Source organism: Myxine glutinosa, chromosome 1 (assembly GCF_964187855.1).
Source record: "Myxine glutinosa chromosome 1, kmMyxGlut1.1, whole genome shotgun sequence".
Classification (NCBI taxonomy): Eukaryota; Metazoa; Chordata; class Myxini; order Myxiniformes; family Myxinidae; genus Myxine; species Myxine glutinosa.
In genome coordinates this window covers 336,239,139-336,265,753 of record NC_136261.1, presented here as the reverse complement: position 1 = coordinate 336,265,753, position 26,615 = coordinate 336,239,139, and the positions used below count along the sequence as shown (strand labels likewise).

General features: G+C 45.4%; 1 protein-coding gene across 1 annotated transcript in view; it reads left to right on the top strand.

Annotated features, from left to right (window-relative positions):
• Positions 1–26,615, top strand: part of LMO3 (LIM domain only 3) — a 174,191-nt gene that overhangs the window by 115,120 nt on the left and 32,456 nt on the right. Inside the window, exon 3 of the mRNA XM_068102580.2 lies at positions 16,558–16,683. Within this exon, the coding sequence (XP_067958681.1) occupies positions 16,558–16,683 (126 nt within the window). The remainder of the gene's footprint in view (positions 1–16,557; positions 16,684–26,615) is intronic.

Genomic DNA, 26,615 nt, shown 5'->3' with positions numbered 1-26,615 from the left:
CTCTGTCAGGCTTCCAACTGTCCCCAGAAATTCCAGGATGCACGTGTTCTTCCAGTAACCTTCTTCTGGTTAAACTTCCAAAATCCAGGCTGATACACACCTCAACTCTTGTTTCTCGCTTCTTCCATCTGTGGAGCCACTCTCAATCTTCCCTTTTCGGCTTCAAGCAGGTGGTGCACCACCATATTATGTCATCCCCCTTCCTGGTCACCTGAAGCTTCAAATTCAACTCTAACAGTGCGAATATGTGGCGAATCTGACAGCCAGCACATGTCTCCCATGCGCCCACATCGGAAAAGCCCACTCTTGTACTACAGGATCATCCGAGACATGCCACAGGAACCGTCTGGGTCTTCTTTGGACTTTGAGAGGTTGAATCTGTGCTCGTATTAAACTGTGGTCTCGCCGTTCCTCGTTTTGAACCAACCTGTTCTACATTGCCTCTCCGCATTCCACAGCTATGGTCGAGGTGATCACAATCTACATCTTCCCACCTCTGCTCATTTATCTGTGCCTGAATGATTGGCTTGCATTGACTCTCTCTCTCTCTCTCTCTCTCTCTCTCTGTCTGTCTGTCTCTCTCGCTCCCTCTCTCTCTCTCTGTCTGTCTGTCTCTCTCTCTCTCCCTCTCTCTCTCTCTTTCTCTATCTCCCTCTCTCTCTTCTGCCATTTGCCAGTTTTGTTTCAATGATGGAGCTTCTCATCTCCACACCTAACCCTCACCTGTGTGGTCTCCACCATTGTAGAAATATCTAGCACATGGTACTCAAAGTCTTCAAATATAGGTTTTGGGGATCGGGTCAGGGTTCAGTTGGGCTGCTCCTAGTATATTTTGCTTGTAAATGGAAATTCCTTCACGGTTAATAAACAATGGATGGTGCTCTGGAGTGGAGGTAATGGTTTCCAGTTAGGATGTTGTCTGTATTAGTTGAGTCTCTCTTCTCTTTACTTTTCCTTCTCCTTCATATCTATATATTGTTACGGACACGGTTTTTGGATGTTATTTTACCGAGCGGTGGTGTATTTAACCGCGTCCGAACAGTTACTCCCCGATTAGAACCCGATTCCACCCGAACGTTGACTAATCGCGCTACAGATATTCAATTGGGAAACCTCTAAAGCGACCGAAAGAGAAGAAGAGAGAAGAAAGACAGAGTTTGGAGGAAGAACAGATTTATTATACACACACAAGCAATATTTTAGAGCGACCAATATTATTTACAGCAATAGATGGAAAAGAGCAGTCACACAGTGCATTGTTAACTTATTCTATTTCATTTACTTAATCCCCAAGACAAACGAGTAGGACAGGACGTTCACACTCACACGGTGGATATTGCAGGCAGGTAATGGCTCGAGGTTGATTGCTTGAGAGGAAGGCAAGGTCGGAGGCAGCAGCTTTCAACCCCTCGCGGTTTTGGCGGGAAAACCTCCGTCGCGTATCCGCGGCCGTCACGCGCTGGCTCGGCACACCTGCTCCTCTTCCTGGGGTGGAGCCGTCTCCCTCCGTTCAGCGCGTCTCTCCAACGACAGGGGATATTGCAGGCAGGTAGGTAGGGCTTGCGGTGGATTGCGCTCCTCTTCCAGGTCATCCCCCAGCGTATCTCTCAAGGCCTCTCTTTGGTGCAGCCTCGTTGCTCCTCTCCAGCTCATCTCCAGTCATCTCTCAAAGCAGTCCCTTACAGTCGCTTTTATCACCTCGGCCGAAATCAAGCCGCCGGCTCCGAGGGCACGCCTACCGGGTCGATCACCGCGGTGTTGATTGGCTGTTAGGGCCGGTTCACTCCTTCCCTCTTCTGACGAGGTGGAGACACGCCTTTCTTCTCCAACCTTACCTCGTGGCCAATGGTGGTTGAAGAGAACAACCGACCAAAATGCGGAAGGCAAATGGAAGGGAGGTTTTGGGGAAATTGGAAGGGCCTACGCTTATTTTGTTTGATACAATGCAAAGTCAATCTAGTGGAAAACACATACTTAGCCTACATGGAATAAGGAAATACACTATTTAAAAGATATATCGTGACCTGCGTGTATGTTCTATGAAATTAATTAGGAGGACGGCTGCGACCATTATTTACATTACCAGGATGTTACCATACCAAAACCATACTCTTCACATCCGTTACCCTTCCTCCAAAATTGTTACACTCCTCAAAACCCGTTACACTTCTCAAAACCCGTTACACTTCTCAAAATCGTTACACTGCACCCTCCTTTCTTCAGGCACGTCCTCGGGCCTACTAGACTTAACTGAGTGTGACATGTAGGTGTAATTCCCTCTACAATTAACCTGACCCTGAGTGTGACAATTTTAAAACACAAATAAGTATGTCCCCCTATTGCATTGCATCCTGTCTAACAGACTCAAGCCCACAGCTAACCGAATTACGGAATTATTCTGAAACTATACATTTACGGTGGGGAGCATTATTTACAATGACGTGATTTCTTATTTACAACGCAACCCAGGACCTGTGTGTTTTTTTCTTTTCTTTTTAGGGAACAAGAGAAAGAAATTCCTGTTGGGAGGGAGGAGACAGCACGCATTGCATCGATGCACCAGTACCAATACCACCAAAGCACCCAAAAGCACCCAAAAGCACCACAAGCACCACAAAGCACCACTCGGTGCGCGGTCACCATGGTTCATAATAAACACAACAAAACAACTGGTGGTGGTCTTCTCCTTGTCTGCTGGGCCGATGTTCTTCCTGACGTCTTCTGGCTTCATGCGGCCTATTTGGACATAATAAAAAGCACAACTTGTGTTCGTTTTTTATTATTATTTAGGGCCTCAGGGGCCAACTAAGGGTGGTCCACCTGTTTGGCATAGGTGCCACCTTACCGAGGTCCGCAAGCAAGATTCCCTGGCCACTATGGCCGGTCTCCAACAGAGGTGCTCTGCCCCAGAACCTGGGGTCCATCAAGTGGTACTTGGCCGCCGAACAGCGGTCCATAAAGTGGTACATCAACGCAATGCGTGCTGGTTCTGGGAATCTCGGGCGCACAATGGCCACCTCACGCACGCTCCCCTCGGCACCCAATGGCGCACAGGTCATGTGGGAGACAAAAGAAAGACAATTGAGCGAGGGGTAAGGTCACAAGGGTACACGTCAATAAGGCAATGCAAGGTGAAATGCGTACGGAGGCCGAAGTGAGAAAGCTCGTCCCTACCGTGCGTCACCCCCCTGTCACCTACCCTACCCTTGTTCCCACCCCATATGTACAAAAATCTACACATTTACAAATTCGTCACTACTGTCACGTCTTCCCCATATTTCCCCTATACCAAATTCGTCTCCACAATCCCTTTACTTCAAAATTTGCCATCACCAATTCATCATCAATCCTCATAAGGAGGGAGAGATGGAATTACGCACAATGTCACACCCACGTCATGATGCGTCTCACAATCCAAACATTTGCATCATAAAAAATAATCAAAACATGGCATGGTGTGGAGTACCTGTCACCTCAGGTGAGTGGATGCAGATGGTGCGAGGAGATCCTTCATCCTACCTATCCTCTAAATGACTTTAACACACTTTACACTACCCGGGGTCTTTCCCTGCCAATCCATTGGCCACCTTACACTACGGGTTCTAATAACCAATTCCCATTGGCCAAACTGTGGTGCTCCTCAATTTTGGGGTCTCACTCCCCCGATTCATCTCCCGGTGCTCTAGCACAATTTCTGGGCTGCGACGTGTACCTCTCCCAACAGGTCTACCCACCTGCACACCTCCACCACTGTAGTTGCCACCCGAGCTTACCTAGCTCCTCACCCTAACCTATCTAACTGGGGGCAGCCCCTCTCCTGGCTCTGTCACCCCATGGTGCCCTCTGGCACTGGGCTACCCGGGTCCGTCCTCCGGATCCTCGGGCCCCATCCACAACAACTACTACCGGCTCCCAGAGCCCACCTGCGGCCTCACCTGGCCGACATCCTCACAGTGGTGGAGTGCTCAAACAACTACACACACTAACAGGCTACACGCCCAGCCATTTCCACAACACTAATGCACCCATCCACAGACCATTCTTTCACCCGCCCCACAGATGCCAATATCCAAACCACAATTTACCTGTACCCTCTACCTAACACTTACACTACCCGCCCCGGGTATCCGTGATGGGGGTCCACTCTTCCCCCATTCACACCTTCGCACCATCCACTCCACTCCACAATTTCCACCATACTCACTCCACGACCATCCATTCCAATACTCCATACCATTTATTCCATGCACCTGTCTTTCATTCACCTGTCGTTGCACACCTGTGCAATCTCACCTGGTGCCACCTGCACCCTCCTTTCTTCCTGGACCATTTGGTCAACACAACACGCAATCACCACTACTCCCTCATACACTGCTCCACACACCTGTTCAGTTGCACACCTGTGCAATCACACCTGTTCCATTCTCACCTGTTCAATCCTCACACACACGGCATCATCTCAGCTAACTTCTCCCCTCTGAAACTTGCGCTTCCCAGTCGTCCCTTTAAACTATTGCGCTCCCACGTCATTATAATCCACACTAATCTACCTGCGTCCCCACTACAGGTATCAGTCACTATCTAAACTTAACGTCACCTACTGTCATCTTCGCTAGATCCCTACACACATATAACCTAACCCACCCGGGCTAGTTTTCACTGCCATACACCCCATAAGCTATTGCTCCTTTGCCCCCCCCTTGTGAGGGATGGTGGATTTGCCATCCCACCACATCGCGGGTCTCTCACTATCAATTTTGTTCGTCGAGATTCCACAAGTCAAAAATTTTCTATTTACTGCCAATTCTATTCACTTTTCTAAATTTTGTATCAAATCACTACTATCACTATCACCATCACCCGTCTACTTATTACATCCTCTCGGTGCGCCAATTCACATCTACAGCCCGGCTTCGTACAGCCGAGCAATGAACGCGGGTTCTTTTGTGCCAGCGGCTGGATACGTCCCGCATTCGGGGCAGGGACGGAGGCTTACCCGGGCCGAGATCCCATGCACCACCTCGGCGTGGAGCCATCCAATGTCCCGATCTCGACCTGCCGGCACGTCTCAATAGAAAGTGGTCGCCATGACGACCCTTCCTATCGGGCTGCCCGCTCCGCCTAGTGGAGCCCGGACGCGGCCGCTCCACGCGAGGCCCAGCGTGGATCGCGCACGGCGGTCCTTTCGAACCCGCCGTGGCTCGGATCTCCGCTGGTTCTCGCGGCACGCGAAGCCCGGCACGCACCGAGGGCCCGATCCGGCTAAAAGTCGACCTAACCTTTAACCCGGTTACCGTCGACGCTTCACCTGCAGGCTTACATGCATACGCTACCTCTTTCTTGCTCATACATGCAGCCGTTCCCATTCTCCTCGTACCTTTTCTTTCACACCTCGGTACACTCACTCCGCTCACCGACTTGGTCACACACCTGACCACCGAACACTTTGGCACACATTCGTTGCTCGCACACCTCACCAATACACCTCTTCGCGCCCCCTCCTCGGTCACTTCCTCTGTGACAATCACAGGTGTGCCCTCATTCGCACACCCAACCACGTGCCTCACTACCAACTCAAATGTGCCTTCCCACACACGCTCTACCATTCCAGGTGTGCATCCTTCCATCCCAGGTGTACATCCTCGCTCACCTGTCACAACCAGCTCACTCTCCTTGTCACTCTCACTACTCTCACCTCCACTCTCGGTCGCGCACTCACCCTTACTTTCGACGGCACACTCTTTCCTCATGCACCCGTCCGTTACACACCTTTCTCGCGCACACTCTCCCGTTGCACCCTCTGTAACACTCACCACAGACGTACACTTTCTCGTTACATCCTCTGTAACACTCACCACAGGTGTACACTCTCTCGTTACTTCCTCCGTAACACTCACCACAGGTGTACACTCTCTCGTTACTTCCTCCGTAACACTCACCACAGGTGTACACTCTCTCGTTACTTCCTCCGTAACACTCACCACAGACGTACACTTCCTCGTTACATCCTCTGTAACACTCACCACAGGTGTACACTCTCTCGTTACTTCCTCCGTAACACTCACCACAGGTGTACACTCTCTCGTTACTTCCTCCGTAACACTCACCACAGACGTACACTTTCTCGTTACATCCTCTGTAACACTCACCACAGGTGTACACTCTCTCGTTACTTCCTCCGTAACACTCACCACAGGTGTACACTCTCTCGTTACTTCCTCCGTAACACTCACCACAGACGTACACTTTCTCGTTACATCCTCTGTAACACTCACCACACCGCGCTTCCATGTACCCCCTCGCACACGCGCTTCGACCGGCTCACTCCTGACGGCACACTCACTCCTCGGCGTGCACTTTTTTCTCACACACCCCATGGTCGGACATTCTCGCACACCTCTTTTTTCGCACACCTGACCTGTCACACACTTCACCAACGGCCTTTCACGAACACCCGGATCCAAACCAATCCCCAAGCCGACTGAATCTCCCCTCACATCATGTACATTGCCACTCACCTCCGTACCTCGTCGCACCTCCTCTGCCACCTGCAAACTTTTTATTTGGTTAGTGAGCACCGCATCATGATTTGAACACAGACCTTGTACATATTCCATGACTTCCTCCTTTATTTCCCTCTTAGCTTCCCTCCGTCTCTTCTTAATTTCACTCACCCCTTCTTCCACCTCCTCTAATTTTTCCTTTACCTCTTTCAGCTCCCGGTGCGCCCCCTCGATTTCTTCCTCCATTGCTACTTTAACCGTTTCTATGTGCGTCCTTACCTCCCGGTCCTTCGTCTCCATTGCTTCTGTCACCTCTTCCAACCTCTTCGTCAATCCCTCATGTACCATTTGACATTCCTTTTGTGTTGCTATTAATTCATTTTTTATGTCCTTTTGTGTTGCTTTTAAACCCCCGATGATTGCTGTGTTCTTTTCCACTTGGTCCGTTAGTTCCTTTTGTCCCACTGTCAGCTGTTCTACTCCTTTCGTCAGATCTTCTATTCCCCCCTGTAACTTTGCCGTATTATTTCTCACCTCTTTCTCTATACGCTTTTCGCCTCGCTTTACCTCCTCGCGTAGCCCCGAGACCTCCTCACTCATCCCTCTTCGTATTTCCTCCATCTGGTTCCCCATCTGTTCGATTTCCCGGGCGGATTGTTCCCCCATTTCCCGCAATTTGTCCTCCATCCTATTTTCTAACCCCATTAACCCATTTTTCACCCCCTCTAACTGATTCTCTTGAGCGGCCATTCTGTTTTCTACCCCCATTAACCCATTTTTCACCCCTTCTATCCCATTGTCTAATCCCTCAAATTTCTTGTCTAACTCCTTAAAATTATTGTCTAATCCCTCACCGGTACCCCTCGCTTCGTCCCTCATTACCCCCATTTGGTTTCCCATTACCCCCATTTGGTTTCCCATCCTGTTTTCCATCCCTTTGAAATTATCGTCTGTTTTTACCATAAAGGCCATCATCTGGTTCATAAACAGGTTCCAATTCATTGGCATCTCGGGTTCGGCTACCGCGACCATGGGCGTGGCTAAATTTGGTGCCGCAACAACCATGTGCGCGAGGACGCCATCTTGTGCACCTGATACACCCTCAACCGCCTCCTCATTGCTCTCCTCCTCCCTTTCTTCCACATACATTTCCCCTGGTTCCTGGGTTACCCCTAACCCGTCTATCTCCCCCACCGACATCCGATCGCCTTGATTGTCCATGGCGCGATCTCAAAATTCGGGTTTTATAAAACAACACAATTTCGGCAGCTCGTAATTTTGACCAAGATTTTTTTTTTAAAATTTGGGCCTAACAAATTTAGTCCCGGGTCCGAATCCGACTCCTCGACACCAATTGTTACGGACACGGTTTTTGGATGTTATTTTACCGAGCGGTGGTGTATTTAACCGCGTCCGAACAGTTACTCCCCGATTAGAACCCGATTCCACCCGAACGTTGACTAATCGCGCTACAGATATTCAATTGGGAAACCTCTAAAGCGACCGAAAGAGAAGAAGAGAGAAGAAAGACAGAGTTTGGAGGAAGAACAGATTTATTATACACACACAAGCAATATTTTAGAGCGACCAATATTATTTACAGCAATAGATGGAAAAGAGCAGTCACACAGTGCATTGTTAACTTATTCTATTTCATTTACTTAATCCCCAAGACAAACGAGTAGGACAGGACGTTCACACTCACACGGTGGATATTGCAGGCAGGTAATGGCTCGAGGTTGATTGCTTGAGAGGAAGGCAAGGTCGGAGGCAGCAGCTTTCAACCCCTCGCGGTTTTGGCGGGAAAACCTCCGTCGCGTATCCGCGGCCGTCACGCGCTGGCTCGGCACACCTGCTCCTCTTCCTGGGGTGGAGCCGTCTCCCTCCGTTCAGCGCGTCTCTCCAACGACAGGGGATATTGCAGGCAGGTAGGTAGGGCTTGCGGTGGATTGCGCTCCTCTTCCAGGTCATCCCCCAGCGTATCTCTCAAGGCCTCCCTTTGGTGCAGCCTCGTTGCTCCTCTCCAGCTCATCTCCAGTCATCTCTCAAAGCAGTCCCTTACAGTCGCTTTTATCACCTCGGCCGAAATCAAGCCGCCGGCTCCGAGGGCACGCCTACCGGGTCGATCACCGCGGTGTTGATTGGCTGTTAGGGCCGGTTCACTCCTTCCCTCTTCTGACGAGGTGGAGACACGCCTTTCTTCTCCAACCTTACCTCGTGGCCAATGGTGGTTGAAGAGAACAACCGACCAAAATGCGGAAGGCAAATGGAAGGGAGGTTTTGGGGAAATTGGAAGGGCCTACGCTTATTTTGTTTGATACAATGCAAAGTCAATCTAGTGGAAAACACATACTTAGCCTACATGGAATAAGGAAATACACTATTTAAAAGATATATCGTGACCTGCGTGTATGTTCTATGAAATTAATTAGGAGGACGGCTGCGACCATTATTTACATTACCAGGATGTTACCATACCAAAACCATACTCTTCACATCCGTTACCCTTCCTCCAAAATTGTTACACTCCTCAAAACCCGTTACACTTCTCAAAACCCGTTACACTTCTCAAAATCGTTACAATATATATATATATATATATATATATATATATATATATATATATATATATATATATATATATATATATATATCTCTCTCTCTCTCTCTCTTCTCCTTTTATCTAGTCCTCCTTATCTCTTCTCCTTTTCTCTTTCTCTTTATCTCTTCTCATTTATTTCCTCCTTCTCCTTCTCCATTAGCTACTTCCTCTCCTTCTACTCAATATCTTCCTGTCTCCTTCTCGTTATCTCGTCTTCTCATTATTTCCTCATAATCTCTTCCTCGTTATCTCTTTCTCCTCTTTTTGTCCTATTTATATCCTCCTCTTCTTTATCTCCCATTAGTCTCTTCCTCCTCCTCATCTCCTCCTCCTCTTTATCTCCTCTCCCTCCTTATACCCTCCTACACTCTCTTTTTTTTTAAATATTTGGGGGTCTCGGCTTATGGGAGAGCTAAACGATAAAGGGCAGCCATAGACATCGTTTGCGGACAACTAAAGGATACGGGCAGGGGGAGGGACCTACACAAGGAGGAAAGGAGTAACAACGGCGTGGAGAGGAACAGAATGAGAAAGATTTCTTACTCTCTCTCTCTCTCTCTCTCTCTCTCTCTCTCTCTCTCTCTCTCTCTCTCTCTCTCTCTCTCTCTCTCTCTCTCTCTCTCTCTCTACTTCTCTTTCTCTCCTCTTTCTGCTGCCATCCTGCAATTGGCCCTTATTTCCAATCCAAAGTGTCCTGTTCTGGCTACAGGTGAAAATCCCAGGGTGGATCTAGACCTTCCATGGGGCTCCGACATGCACTTTGCCTCATTTACTCTGTATTTGGTCTCCCCATCAAAGTATATGCAGTCTCCCTGCTTGACCCGGGCACTTAACGTCAGATCGTTGGCCCCAAAAATAGCAGCTGAATCTTTCATTGCAAGGTTCCTTCAAATAATATTTTTTCCCATTGCTAATTATCTTAATTTCTAGTTCTCTACATACATCTGTCATGGATCCCAAACATCTGTTATCATTTGATTCCATCTTAACTCTGTTCATCCACATATTGTCCATAGGAACGTGCTGAAACACACTTTTACGGTTACAATGGGGAACATCGGACGAGATAAATTGACAGTAATACGGACAGACAAAATTAATAGTCAAAACCAGACTTTGCACGAGGATTGAACTATTTTATATAAATAATGTAAATTCAAAAGAATTGGGTCACCCGCCATAATTCCACCCCCATAACACAAAACGTTTGTGTTCTTCGTTGAATACATGGTTCTCAAAATGGCGTGACACGTTTTTCTTTAAGTATTTTTGCATTACAGTTCTGAGCATTCGAACAAAAGTAGAACATAACAGGAAAGAGCAATTAGAGATTGCAAACCCTCGCCAGGATGTGTTTTCAGTGGTTTTTAAGGCTTTTGTGTTAAAACAAATATGGCGGCCGAACCACGTGACCGATTACGTCATCATTATTGTTTTTCTCCACCAATGTATCCCTAGATTATGCTCAATAAATTTCATCTTGATCGGATGAAGTTTTGTACTTGTTGAATTATGATGTCATAATGGAGGCACCTATGACATCATCATTAACAGATGTTATTCCACATGGAGAGTTCTTTACAATGAGCCATGTCTCAATTTTTTCTATTCCGTGTTTTCAGAGATATGGAGGTGCAACGTTTTTCGGTTTTTCCAAGATGGCGGCCGAACCACGTGACCTATGACGTCATCATTTTCTTTTTTCCTCCAACAATTTATGCCTACTTATGCCAACCAACTATGCCTACTTATGCCTATTTATGCCAACAATTTATTATGAAATTTCATCTTGATCGATGAAATTTTGTACTTGTCGAATTATGACGTCATAATGGAGGCACCTATGACATCATTAACATATTTTATTCCCGATGGAGAGTTCTTTGCAATGAGCCACGTCTCAGGTTTTTTCTATTCAGCACTTTCGGATATATTGAGGTGCAAAGTTTTTCGGTTTTTCCAAGATGGAGGCCGAACCACGTGACCTATGACGTCATAATTATCATTTTAAAAATTATACAGGTGGAGTTGCACATATGGTGAATATTTCCTGTCAATCAGACCAATGGTTGCAGAGAAAATCATATTTATTCTGTGCAGACAAACACACAGACAGACAAATGGACTCAAATGCAATACCCTCTCCTCAGGTGAGGGTAAAAATGTGATCACCTTGAAAAACAGCATTCACAGAGAATATGTATCCAAATAGAGTGGCATGTTAGACAATTTTGCTGCAAGGGGATTAAGCGTGTACTGGGGGATTTGAGCACAAGTAAAAAAAAAATTTGAGTACCAACCTTGCTGGTAACACACCTAGCAGAGGAGTCGTGCTGAACTCTAAAATGCAGCCCGTCTACATGATGCAAACTACGTGGTTTGTAAGCAAAACCTTGCGCATGTACATCATTCTGTGACACGTTGTACGAACATCGGAACACGGTAGGAAAATGTATTTTTCCCCCTATTTCCGCACCCAAACCTGGCTTTTATATCCACCCAACTCACTTCCCAATGTTGGCATCCTCTCCGTGCATGTCACGCTCCGATCCGAACAAGTGGGAGAGAATTTTCTAGAATGAAGTCAAAGGGAATGGATTGTAACGTCTTATGATCCAACAAGGTCTGTGTATTTATAATATTATGCAGTTGTTTTGTGGAATTATGTTCAATCCTCCTTTGGTAATTTGTTGTTACTTAATTTTTACCCTACGCGCGCAAAGTGAAAAGCGGGGTTAAGCAATTGTTTCACTTTGTCTGTCTGTCTTTCTGTCCACAAGCGTCGGTTTATGATCGAAGAACAACTTCATTTCATTTTGAATGGTACATTTTGATCATGAATTGGAAAACAGACCTGTAGTTTAACAGTAATTTGGCTCTGAGTCCATCCCGATCGCACATGCGCAGAGAGGACTGAGATAAACTTTTTACTTTTCCTGTCTGGCAGTCAAATTAAATTGAAAATCATTAAAAGCAGGAAACCTGCTGTTTTAACGACGTCATAAAGGACACAAAACAACAGGCACGAATAACTAATGTAATGTGTTAAATAAGGCGGTGTAAAAGACGCTGCATCAATGGCGGTAAACTTCTGGAATTTTTTCCCCACAACCTTTAAAATCTTTATTTTATTTCAATTGAATTATATATTTGAACTCTGTAAAACAGAAATCGCCTTCTGTCACTTTCGAAACCCTTCAGTTTCGCAGTATTTGGACAAAATACTACGGCATTTTACGTCATCGCGACCAATCAAATTTGCTGCTCGCATTCGCTTCCCATGTCCTTTTTTTCCTCAAGACTACGTGAGCTAAGGTGTTCTATGAACTCTCTAGTTTGCTTATATGCCATAATTGTATGTAATTTAAACACTTACATTCTCTACTGCTGTTGCCTAACTTAGAGTTACCATTTGTATGACCTCATTGTGTCTATTACCTGGGCCTCTGCTTCTCTGGTACCCAGGCTTGTGCTCAGAGTAGAGACCCAAAGACGTTTCTCTTACAAAAACGACAATATATCTTTTCCATCAACAGATTGTAGAAAGGATAGCCAGCTCCGAAGAGGCAATCTTTCTTCCTGGGTAAGCCTCTCATGAGTGCTTGTGCTTCAAATCATTATGAATATCCAATCCTGCAGTAACCATGCACGGTTGGCAAGGCCTTGGCCAAAAAAGGGGCAAAGCAGGATATAGCATCAATATGCTTTTGGCAGCCATTACACTTCCTTTTGGACAAGATGGGGAGCATGAATGAGGATAACCGCTTATTACAAACGCTAACCAAGCTGACCTCATCATCAATATAAACGTAGTAGTCTGCTCATTCTCTAACGATATTTGAGTTTTATTTTTGTATACGGTACAGCAATGTAGGCCCATGGAGGAGCTAACTGGCCAGGAGCAGCATAGATATCGAATCGTTCCACCTCGTAAGCTCGTAAGCATTCTACGGAGCTTTGAAGCTTGGGTGGGCCCGCACTGATTTTGTGTTATCTCGTCCCTTACCAATGGTGACAATATTTCAAAACACCTGTTCGACGCTCGTGTTTGTCCAAATTTGGTGATCCCAAAACTGACTGTTTTGCTACCTTTTCCATGCTGGCTCCTGGTATTGTCCTGTAAAGGTCTTCCCACCCAACCTCCTCTTCTGTTATTGATTCCCTTTGAGTGAATTTAATTTGCTCTGAAGTAATGACGAGGGAGTCGTGGTTGAGCACCGAATTTGCGATTACTTGCTTCTTTTTCCTGATGATGGTCACCTTATATTACAATGTGAACTCAGGGTGTGCGCACGTGCGTGTCTTGCCGACATATCCATTTATTTTCAGCAGCTTTTCTATTACCCTCAAAAGCAAAACTGGCGATGCAAACCTTCAGCAAACTATTCACCATTACACACTATTTTAGGTCTACAGTCTGTGTGGGCACTGGCTTTGAAATGTACATCTCTCCAGCTTCATCTTTCTCTTCTTTGCTTCATTTTCTCCTTACCTTCGTTGTCTTTTACGATTCACATAGCTTGCTTGCGTCACACTACCACGTACTGTGCTGTATTCTAGGGTTAGGGCTAGGAGTTGGGGCTAGGAGTTGGGGCTTGGAGTTTGGGCTTGGAGTTAGGGCTAGGATTTATGGGAAAGGACCTAGGGATAGGAGTTAGGGTTAGGAGTTAGGGCTAAGGGTTAGGGCTAAGGGTTAGGGCTAAGGGTTGGGGCTAAGGGTTAGGGCTAAGGGTTAGGGCTAAGGGTTGGGGCTAAGGGTTAGGGCTAAGGGTTAGGGCTAAGGGTTAGGGCTAGGAGATATGGCTCGGAGTTATGGGGAAGGACCTAGGGCTAGGAGTTAGGGCTAGGACTTAGGGCTGGGACTTTGGGCTGGGACTTAGGGCTAGGACTTAGGGCTGGGACTTAGGGCTGGGACTTAGGGCTAGGACTTAGGGCTAGGACTTAGGGCTGGGACTTAGGGCTGGGACTTAGGGCTGGGACTTAGGGTTAGGACTTAGGGCTAGAAGTTAGTGCTAGGACTTAGGGCTAGGACCTAGGGCTAGGACCTAGGGCTGGGACTTAGGGCTGGGACTTAGGGCTGGGACTTAGGGCTGGGACTTAGGGCTGGGACTTAGGGCTGGGACTTAGGGCTAGAACTTAGGGCTCGGAGTTATGGGGAAGGACCTAGGGCTAGGAGTTAGGGCTAGGAGTTAAGGTGAAGGAGCTAGGGCTAGGAGTTATGGATCTTTGTTCCTTTCGCATTTATTTCTCCTTGATGATATTTATCTTTATTCATTCTAATTCCTGCTTCTTCTGTATTTCTCTCTTTATTTATCTATCTGTCTTCAGAGAAGTGAATTCTTAGAGTTATTTTTTTCTGGAAGTTTCACTTGGCTGCACTCGGATGGGTTTTGATGGTAGAGTAGCGGCTGAAACCCAAATCCTATCCAGGTTTCTCCTGATGACTCCATCTTTGCTGTTTACTTTTTTTTTGGTTCCTCCTGATGAATCCAATGCAGTATTTTGTTTTCTGTTTCAGTATACACACTCGCTTTGTGCCACGTGTGATAGTCTTGGCCTCCAATAAACCGTTGGACTAGCTCCATGATGGAATGCAATTACGCAAGTTTAAAACCATCTTCATGCGCTCTGTCTATTCGTTCTGCGATTAATGGAACAAGCGTACACGGAATAAAGGATATCATTCTGCGATCGCAATCGATATCGTTCATGTTTTGATTAAATTGTTGTCCCGAATTTCCTTTTAGTCATTTTTTGGGGGATACCCTGATGTTGTTGCAGAATGCGCAGGCAATTTTTTGCCCTCGCTCGGTTTTCTTTCGATTAATTCTTGAATCGTAATTGACAGTAACTCATCGACTGGGTACCCGTGCCATCGGCGGTATTAATACTGCAACTTTTAGGTCTTATTGCCGCAACTCGTTAGTTTGGGTTTTTGGGAATGCGTGTAAGCGTGTCAAAGCTCATGATGTGGTCGTTGGGTACTTTATTTTAGCAGGTCCAAACTGTTCAATAAATAGAGCTGGGATTCATTAAGGAATAGTGGGCTAATGAGGAGTCCAGTTTGTGGTTGGCCCATCTTCCTTATGGCACACATACCCCGTGTTCTCATTTAATGGTGCTAGTGACTCACGCTGTCACTCGGGTATAATTGGCTCCTTGTACTGAAGTTCACAAACACACTTGCTTTGTGCAGAAAAACTTCTGATTGGGGGAAAATGTCACCTTGTTAAGTCAAGGGCCGCCAGTGGAACCAGCCATAAATCACTGCCAGGATGTCAGCGGTACGTAATTGCTCTGATGAGCGCGCTGCGGGTGGAAAGGCATGTAATAGCATCTGCCGTTCCCAGAGTCCCACGCAGCCGTAAGCGGCAGAGCCCTGCCTGCTTTCCTGTAGGAATTGGATCGATGCTAAGGCTTGTTCGTCCGTGAGCTGGCTTGAGTAACGAGGAGAGACTAGGCTTAGAGCCCCAGAGGTGAGATTCTTCGTATTTTTTTTTTTACTTTTTTTTTTTTTTTTACTTTTCCCTGCTGTGAATGCTACGTGAAACTTGCTACCAATTGGTAGACAATTTTAATTGCTGAACCCCTATTTTTTTTTTTCTTAAATAGGGCAGCTGGGCTGCTGGCCTTCGGTTGCTTGCCAAATTGGCTCCCCAACAATGGCACATGGCCAGCCACAACCTCCCCCACCTTGGCCCTCCATGCACGCACCTGCTGCACCCCGGGGACTCCCTGGCAAACACAAAATTGCTCGGCCCACTCTCGCTGCCGCTTCCCAGCCACGTTCGTCAGGGTGATTGATGGAGCCAAGTCTTGTCCCCCCATTACTGGGGTTAATGTAGTGTTTAATTAACTGTCATTTGCTTCGTAATGGTTGGATGATTAATGACTTGCTGTGATGCAAAGACGCGGACCCTGATAGGCCAAGCTCCAAACCAATAGATTTTGCTCGTCGATAATGAAAGACCATTTTATGGCTTTTTATCTGCATTAAAACCATCCTGAATAATTAGTTGTATTTTGCAGTCTAGTGCTGTACCTTTCTCTTGTAATGGGAACAAAGAATGAATGATATTATTCTGAGCCGTTCTTGCAGTGGGCATTACTGGTGATCTAGTTCAGACAATTGGTAATTGAAAATAAAGACTGTAAACATAAAATGGATTATTTAGTAGTGCTGGCAGCAATATCCATGAAAGATTGATGGATGTAAATGGATAAATGAAAGGCAAACTGAAAGTGGGAGTTTCCACGTATATTCCTTTCTGTCGCAAACATTGTTTTTATGTTTCTTTCCAGTCTCTGCTCAAAATTGTGTGCAATCGGTCATGTGCTTAAAAGGTTGTCTTTGAGATTGCGTATTGTAGTTGTGGGGAAAAAACAAATGTAAACTTGATTGCTTATCCAGCACACATCCTGATGGCCCATGTTGATCACACCTCTGCACAGGCTCTTTGGGGTGACGGGTAATTGTGCTGCCTGCAGCAAGCTGATTCCGGCCTTTGAGATGGTCATGCGTGCCCGAGATAATGTCTACCACCTTGACTGCTTTGCCTGCCAGCTCTGCAACCACAGGTGGGTCTTTCTGCACAACGTTGTGTATACTAACTATGACCATGTTTTCATCAGAGTGTTATCAGGACATTGACTGAACAATGTGAGTGTCAAACAGGATGCTTCCTAATGCTTCATCATTATGAAAAGGCAGAGAGGATTTTGGCACAGTACTGATGTTCCTGGCCTCAAAACCAGTTCCTGGCCTAAAACGTCTTTTTATTCTTCCTCTTATTATTTTTATATACATTATCGATGGAGGGGGTGAAAAAAGGAAAGGAGGAAACACCTACAGCAGAGTAGAAGTGATAGTGAGGTCAAGGGGTTGGGGAGAATGACACATGGGGTGAAGAAGCTGAATGAAACACAGCAGGAAGAGGAAGGGTGAAGTGGGGATGCAACAGAAAAGGAACAAACCAATCACCAACTAACAAATAAATAGAGGAGAGGGAGAGGTGAAAATCACAATAACCTGGAGAAAGGAGTGCTTGGGTCGGAATGGGGGAAAAGGAATGGAGTCATTTGGGTAGAAGAGATCATAAAGTATGGATGGGGGCTTAAGCTGCGCGTCTGCCGCTGTCGCCTGCAGAGTTGTCTGTAGATATTGTCGGCGAATGTATGGGGTGTCCTCGGACTGTGGTCATCCCCCGGCTTGGTAAGACACTCAGGGTGTGTCCAGCCGAGGCCTGACTGAGTCCGGGGGAGCAGGTCCCCTCAAGGACTGTGAGGTGCTTCCTCAGCTGCCTGAGTAGGGGGGGGAGGCTCCCCAAGCTCCTCAACTCCTACTTTCCCTCCCCACTGCAAAGTCCCTCGCAGTGACCAAATGGCTTGCCGAAGCTGGAGGCCCAACAAATCACTCATCAATTTCATTTTTTGGGTGTTGGGCCTCAATCATGGCTGCCCTAGTGGCCGCTGATCATGGACGTCGTATTCTCATCGACATGAGACGGTCCCAGGTCCGGCAGACTAGATTTGCAATTGAACACTGAACATGGTGACTTGTCAAAATATCTGTCCTTATGGGCAAGGGCCCTGTATCCATGCACCTCAAGGAGACATGCACGACTGCGCAGGAGTGGGTTTCCTCCAACCCCGGACAGAAAATGCGCGTGCGCCCTCTCGGGTTATTTGTTCATTGGGTTCGAGTTCTAAAGAAGACAACACGCTAGACGGGGTAGCTCATTTTCACAACGGAAGTGAAAATTGTCCTATTTTCTAAAAACGGTTATCCGGCTTATTTTTCTCCCCATTTTTTTTTTGTGCTCATGTGTCAGGGATAATATTGGGGTACTCTTTCCATCCTCCTAGCCCTCCTAGAGACCATGGAGGGCTAGGAGGATGGAAATAAAGCTAGATGTCAGGGATTAAGCTGGCAACCTTAACCCTCAAAAAAAAATCATTAAATAAACCTAGCTCCCGAGGAGGAAGAACCGCCTTTAGAGGCCATTTTACCCCACAGAGCGAGGGGTTGTCCTTTTTCGGGCACCGTGGTCCCATTTTTGAAGCAATGTTTTACGGCTGGATGCCCTTCCTGCCGCCAACCCTGTTAGTCGCCTCTTGCTACACACAGGGAATTACCAGTGAACTGGTACTCAATTTGCCGACCTCAGAAGGATGACAGGCTGAGTCAACCCCCCTGGTGTTAATTCAGCGATCGACTGGGATTCAAACCCAGGATCCTAGGATCCCCAGCCGCACCTCAACTGCTAAGCCAACACCAGGCTTCAGCTCCCTAGGAGGGAGGTATGTTTATTATTTGGGGTAAGACAACTACCTGCGCTGTATCAAGTTAAAGCAAAAGAGAAAATAATAATACAACTGAGCTGTAAACACAACGGGGTAGTGTTAAAACATTGACCTATGTCATCACTGCAGGTATGCAGCACGCATGCCTTAAGGTATCGAATGTATTGTGCAAAACATGATCTCACCACCATTGCCTCCTGCATATTTTAATGAACACGTTGCGAGATAAAATTGCACCATTGATGAAGTTGCAGCGTCAGATTAAAAACCACAGCGTTCCCATGAGCAATGCATGGAGAAGAAGATTCAAGCAGGTGACTTCGACTGCATTTTGCCACCCCATGGCACTAGCTGCTATGTCTGCTATGACTTATCATGAGACCTGACACGAAAGCCTAGAGGTATGCAACCAGCCTGGGTTTGAATACAAACCCAACTATAAACTGCACATTAAAACACCTTCATACTTGGAGCACTCGAGGTATCTTACTTTATTGCCATCATTGTGTGAGGTTTCTGCATAGTAGACCCAGTAGTATGATAAACAATGAGGCCTCAACATAATGGCTGAGATAAGTGCGCACAATAACACACACACACTTCTCTTTTTGGTACTTCTCGGTATACATACATACATACATACATTTTCGAAGCACCTCAACGTGTGCTGTGCTTCTTCTGTATGAAGCTTCATGCCCTCCTCGTTGATATTAGACAATGCTGGAGTCCGTACTGGGAAGGTCTTCACTGGGATATGTCGTGCCTTTGACTCCTGTACAAAGATTCATCCTACAAGTTTCAGATTTAACATCTGCATCTTACATATCAGTAAGCGCCTACCAGAAGGAGAATCCCAAATGGCAACGAGGCTGCCTCATTCTAACTGATTGAGGAAGAAGATTCCTTTGAGGCATCCAAGTTAGCCTTGCTGCCCCAACAGCATATAATCTACTATTATTTATCCATGCTGGCTTAACTATTATCATTATTATCATTAGGTTTCCTTTACATGTAATGTAGAGGAATACCTATTATTATTCCCAAAATTATTCTTCTAAATCTTCTTCTGCCTGATTTTTCACCTCCGAAAACTTTAAAACTAATGTTCTCAGCAACTGTTGGTCTGATTGACACGAAATGTTCACCAAGTGATTGGCTAGACTTGTATAATTTTTCCTGCAAATTATAACGTCATAGGTCACGTGGTATGGGCGCCATCTTGGAAAATTCCTTCAAATTTGCCCCTCTATATCTCCGAAATGGCTCAATGGAAAAAATTGAGTCATGGCTCATTCTAAAGATCACTGCAATGGGACCAAAAATGTGTTAATTTAGGATCTTAAAAGTGCTAACGTTACGAAGTTAGAATTCGACCAATAGATCCCTTGCTCCCACGAATATGATATTTATTTTGCATAACCTTAGTTTATAAAAATTTAGGTTCAAAAAAAATTCAATATAATACGTCACATGGTTTGGCCGCCATATTGTTTTTCGTGAAAAACATGAAAACCCCCCCTTTTTATCTGCAACGGCTGAACATATCGAGCCCAAACTGCATGCAGAATCGCAAGCACATGATGAACAAAAAGTTCCCGCATGACGACGTTGTACATCGCATCATTTAGGAGTTATGACGTTTAAGCATAAACTTAAAATCCCATCTCCTCCATAATTTTTGAAGATATCGAGTGGAAACTTAACACAAATGTTCCCCATATGGGAAAGTGAAAATGTTACTTGGGAAGTTTCGATACGTCACATGGTTTGTCTGCAATAGATAAATTGAACGAAAATCTTTAAAAGCTTCTATCTCTTGAACTGCTGCATTGAACTGATCTTGAACATATATATATATATACACACACACACACACACACACACACACACACACACACACACACACACACACACACACACACACACACATACATACACATACACACACATTCTTGTATGCCATAGCTCCATTATGGTATGATTATTATTTTGCTGGTCATTTATGCCAAGTTGTTAATTTCGTCGTTATATCACAACTGGCTACTAAAAATGCTATTTTGTTGTTGTGCATATTTGCTATACCGAGGATGTACTGGATATCAATAACATCAGGATATTAAGCCTGGTGTTGGCTTAACGGTTAAGGTGGCTGGCTTGAGATCTTAGGGTCCTGAATTTGAGCCCCCTGTCGTGCCGTTTAATTAACACCATCTGGGTTGACTTAGCCTGTCATCCTTCTGAGGTCACAAAAATTAGTACCAGCTTACTGGTAATGCATGAAATTGCATCAACGGCACAGCCATGCCCCCAAAAAATGATGCAGTCAGCAGTCGTAGTCTGCATACGAACCACCACCCACCAGCATGTCTGATTTTAGTAATCTGAGTTATCTGTCATATCTAAAATGGTTTCAAAAGTCAATATAAAATAAGTCTTGCGTCATCCTCTATCCACTGTCTTCACAGGGTCTTGCTGCAAAATTTTCAATTCCCATGCAGATTCAAGTCAGTGATGTGTTAAGCTTGTTAGGCCCGATTATAAAGGTTAAAAGACCTGCATGCCTTTACAGATCCTCTTCAATTTTTATGCAACTCATGGTGAAATAATGGAGGCATGGACAAGTCTAAAATGTTATGGACATCAAATGTTGTAGCAGGAATTTGTGCAAGCCAAGCTTTACCAGTGGGAGTAGGTGGTAAAATCCTTCTTGCGCGCCATACTCTACACAGATTAATTGGTTGTGCCGAAGCAGTTTCTTGGCTAGGGTTGTAATCCTGGATGGGTCGCCACTCAGACACAGGGTAAAATTGGGATAACTCAATTACAAGGGTTAAAAAAAACTTGGCTTTGCTTCAAAATGACGATGCTTACTTCCGAAGTCATGGAATCCCTCATCGCGGCTGGCATTGTCTTTCCTCTTCTCCAACAACCTGATCTCTGTTCTTTGACAGTTTGGATTTAATTGCGGTCACTCAACTTGGATACGTCGCTGCTTCCCACTGCAAAGTATGCCATAAGGATAAATAAAAAAAGAGGTCAGACCTGTATATCTGGACATCTCGGCCATGGGATGGTCTGGCATCCTGTTCTACTTTTCAAACTTTGTCTGTTGCATACAGGACCACCTTCTTTCCCAGCTTGCCCACTTCCTCGACTCACACTGTCAGCACGTAGTTCTCAACAGAATGCTTTCATCTCCTCTCCCAATAAAAACTGGAATCTCTCAAGGTTGCATGTGGGGCCAATCCTATTTCTCGTACACATTGATGAAAACCCTCTTTTCCTCTTTCCCAAGATGATTCCACATCACAGTGACAGGCAGCTGCTTTTCCCCTCCTCTGGCCTGGAAAGGACCAGATGCTGTTCTGACACTTGTAAGATGTTTGAATTAAGACAAATCTCACGCTCTCTCCCTCTGACTCTCTGGTAGGTTTGCTAAATTAACCTTCCTATTTCTCCAATCGTCCATTGAAAGAGGTTTAGTCTGTGTAAAACTTCTGGGCCTTACAATCGGCCACGACTTTTCCTGGGCAGACCATATGTGAAAGCTGACCTCTAAAGGCAGCCAGCGACTGCATATTATCCAACGTGCTAATTACATCGTTCATAAAACTGAACTTCTCTTAGCCTACAAGGCCTTTGTCCGTAGCTCAATAGAGTTCTGCTTTCCCTGATTGGCTGGTGCCCTCTAATTCACACGTTGCCCTTGCATGTTGTGGAATCCGAAGTTATCGACATCATTTGCATCTCTCATGAAGAAGCAAAAGACTTGCTGGTCTCTCATCACAGACAGGTCAGCGGTTTTTTCTTATTGTTTTGTGGCCTCTGCTCTTTCATCCCTCTAACCTTTCCCAGGAAGTACGTACCATCAACACTTTCCTTGTGAAACACCTAGAATTCCGGTTGACCTCTACTGCTTTGTTCCTCTCTTCTCCTACCTGTGAAACCTCCTTCCTGAGTCGGTCCAATCCCACTCTTCCCTCCAGGCCTTCAGGCTCATGGTACACTGTTAAACTGGGCATCCCATCTGCTGGCATTAGTTGGTGGCTGTTAAAGATCCCACGGTGTCCTTTGCGAAGAGTAAGCGAGCTACTTTGGGAACCCCGAACAAATTACAAAATCCTGCTCTACCATCCAGTGGGCATTGCATCAGTGGCACAGTCGTGCCCTCGGCCAATGATGCCACCGGCAGCATTGTGATGCATACGAGAGAAGAAGACCTCAGTACCCGTTCTGTTCCTAATCGTGATGTTTTCCTAACCCTGTACTTGTTTGTCCATTCCCTTACCTGTTGGCCCCACTGTCCACTTGTTGCCTTTATACCTATCACCTCACTCTTCTACAAGCTCCGATTTTATTCAAAAGGAAGCATCGAGAGAAGCATAGGGTTTCATGGGAAAGTGAGAAAATATAATTAAAACCTCAATGAGGGACTTTGTGTGGCAACATTTAGAAATGTTTAATATGATTTGTGATAGGGGGCATGGCTTTATAAAGTTCATTGTCTGTACATTGTGCGTAACAATGTAGGTGCAAGATTATGCTTTAAAAGAATGTTTGATATGGTTTGGCCTTGGCAGTATCCAGTGGGTGGGATAGCTGAGTGCGTAGAGAATTGGTTGAAGAATAATGAAAAGGGTAATAACTAGAACGGTACTCGGTAGCGCGCATACCTCCGCCTGGTGAACAGTTTATGTTTTGTATCCACTAATAGGCCAGATCTGGATTCGGACCTGAACCAAAATCTAATCGGCTTGTTCTTGTCACCTAATCAACTCATCCACCAAGATTATTCATATATAGTCCATAACTTTTATAAGTATCGTGTTATATATCTATCGCTTGTGCAAGTGTGACATACAGTACTACCCTCCATCTCACGAACGGACAGATAGCAGCTTGGTCACTCTCTGCTGATATGGAATTGTTTCGATGCTTGTTCATAAATGGACCGTGTCTTTCAATCCTGGCAAGTCTGTCTCATCTTGTCTCTCCTGAAGGATCATCAAATGCACCCCAATATCTATTTCTATGGCCAACCACAGGAAGACGTTTTGTCTCTTGAAATTCTAAGCCTTACTGTCAACCAAAACTTCTCCTGGGCCTCCAAAGTCAGCCACAAATTTGGCATATTCTGTCCTTCCAAGTCGTATCCTGAATTGGAGCAATGCTACTGTGTCGCCAACATGCCTCCGCACAGTCCCACAATGGGTAGATGCCCTCGTTCACTGTCCTAAAAATAAACGAGTTTGATTGAAATCCCTTCAGCTGTTTTCAATTATCACATTTTCACCAGCTATGACAGGTTTCACATCGATCGATGAAGCGGTTTCAGAGAAGGGATATTTTTATATATTGGCTTTCAAGCTAATATGGCTGCCACACCACGTGACATATGGCCTTAAAAGTGTACAGTCTGCATATGTATGTGTCGGTGATCACATTTGTGAAGTTTCATGTTGATCGGATAAGGTTCGTTTTCCTATTCAAGATGGCTGCCAAACCATGTGACCTACGACATCATTTTTAAACGATATGCAACAACGGTGTTAGATGATGTTTGTAAAATTTAGCATCGATAGGTTAAGCGGTTTAAGAGTTATAATTATTTAATATTTTCCTTCAGTCCAATATGGCTGCCACACCATGTGACCAATAATATTTTTGTGATAAACTTTTAATCACCATGCTTTCAGGAGAGACAATGACACATGTAAAGTTTTGAGTCAATCGATTTGGTGGTTTGGGAGATGTTTTTTTAAGGATTTAGGTTAAATCCAATATGGCTGCCAAACCATGTGACCTATGATGTCATTAATTTAAGATTTCAATAAAAATCGGTCATAGATCATGTGCATGAAATTTCAGAGTTTTAGGAGAAGGAATTCGATTAAAACATTTTTGGCTGGTATACCACATCACCTATGATGTCATCATCATCATGCGTTTTGTAACCCATTGGGAGTACTTGACAAGTTTAAAATTTTTCCATTCAGCGGTTTCTGAGAAATATATATTTAATTATTTGCGTTTAATCCAAGATGGCTGCCATACAACGTGACCTATGAGGTCACATGTATCACTAAAACATTCTGCATAGGTGTCACTCCTACCCTGAAAGTTTCGTTTCAATCAGCCATGTGGTTGCTGAGAAAAACGAGGTTTTAGACCGTACAGACGGATGGACAACCCAAAAACATAATGCCTCCGGCCCCGAAATCAGAACTCCTTCTTCACTGCCTACAATGACTTGCATGTCTGTAGCTCAATATAGACTGCTCTCTATTTTGTGGGGGTGCCAGCATCACATCCACAGTATGTCACCTAGGTTCTGAATGCTGAAAAGCTTTCTAAAAATGCTACCTGTTGCTCTCACATTGCAGACATGTCTGTGGCAATTGTTGTTGTTGTTGTTGTTGTTGTTGTTGTTGTATAGCATAGCCCCAGCCTGCTCTCTCGAACAAGCTCGCGGCACGGAGACAACCGGTCAATCTCGCAGGAGTGACCCAGAGAACCCCCATGTCCAGAATGGTGTACCCCTGCCTTCACGATGTCAGGGCCATGACAGAGTGGGATTGGGAGAAAGAGAAAGAGCAAGAGAAAGAGAAAGAGCAAGAGCAAGAGCAATAGCAAAAGAAAGATCAAGGGAAAGGGAAAGGAGTGAGAGTGAGAGTGAGATACACATGACCTTTGACCGTGACCGCACTGCCCTGACGAATCCGGGCAGCAGGGAAGAATGGGGAAAATATAGCCCAAATCCGCGTTGGGGAGAACAACCACTGCAAAGAGGTGTCCACAATAGTTGTTGTGGCAATTCTTACTGTTGTTGTTGTTGTTTCAGCCACCTTTCCCTGATCTAGCTCTCTCTCTCTCTCTCTCTCTCCCCCTCCCCCTCTCCCTCTCCCTCTCCTTGTCCCTCTCCCTCTGCCTCTCCCTCTCCCTCTCCCTCTCTTATCTCAACCCTTCGAAGCTCTATGAATTCTAGCGTGAACACATTTTTCCAGTCAACCAATTCTGGTGATGCTCCCAAAATCCAGGCTTCCCACCCACCCCGACTCTTATGGAACTGTCTTCCAGGGACTGTTCAATCACCCTCTTCTCTCCCCTCCTCATGCTCTAGTATACAAGAGCCAGACTTTGCCCATTTAATGTTTGCCTGTATAAGTTTGGGACATTTTGGACAACAGAACATGAAAATCTTTTGACAGACTATTTTTCAGGTAAATTGTATTTCCTGTCAAAAGATGTTCCTAATACAGTAATCATGTTGTCAGGAGTATTTGTTTGGTACAGGAATGATTCACTGTAATCTGCATTTGAGTGTCATGCAAGGTGGTAAGATCAACAGGGAAGTCCCTAGGCCTGAGTAAGCTCCTGTCACAGCACCATGGGCCCCATAGGACCCATGACAGTCATACATTTTTTGGTGCATGCTTTTTCTGGGTTTTGGTGCATGATTTTTCTGGGTTTTGGTGCATGCTTTTTCTGGATTTTGGTGCATGCTTTTTCTGGATTTTGGTGCATGCTTTTTCTGGGTTTTGGTGCATGCTTTTTCTGGGTTTTGGTGCATGCTTTTTCTGGGTTTTGGTGCATGCTTTTTCTGGGTTTTGGTGCAAGCTTTTTCTCGGTTTTGGTGCTTGCTTTTTCTGGGTTTTGGTGCATGCTTTTTCTGGGTTTTGGTGCATGCTTTTTCTGGGTTTTGGTGCATGCTTTTCTGGGTTTTGGTGCATGCTTTTCTGGGTTGTGGTGCATGCTTTTTCTGGGTTTTGATGCATTGTTTTTCTGGGGTGTGGTGCATGCTTTTTCTGGGTTTTGGTGCATGCTTTTTCTGGGTTTTGGTGCATGCTTTTTCTCGGTTGTGGTGCATGCTTTTTCTAGGTTTTGTGCTTGCTTTTTCTGGGTTTTGGTGCATGCTTTTTCTCGGTTTTCGTGCCTGCTTTTTCTGGGTTTTGGTGCATGCTTTTTCTGGGTTTTGGTGCATGCTTTTCTCGGTTTTGGTGCATGCTTTTTCTCGGTTTTGGTGCATGCTTTTCCTGGGTTTTGGTTCATGCTTTTTCTAGGTTTTGGTGCATGCTTTTTCTCGGTTTTGGTGCTTGCTTTTTCTCGGTTTTGGTGCTTGCTTTTTCTGGGTTTTGGTGCTTGCTTTTTCTCGGTTTTGGTGCATGCTTTTTCTCGGTTTTGGTGCTTGCTTTTTCTCGGTTTTGGTG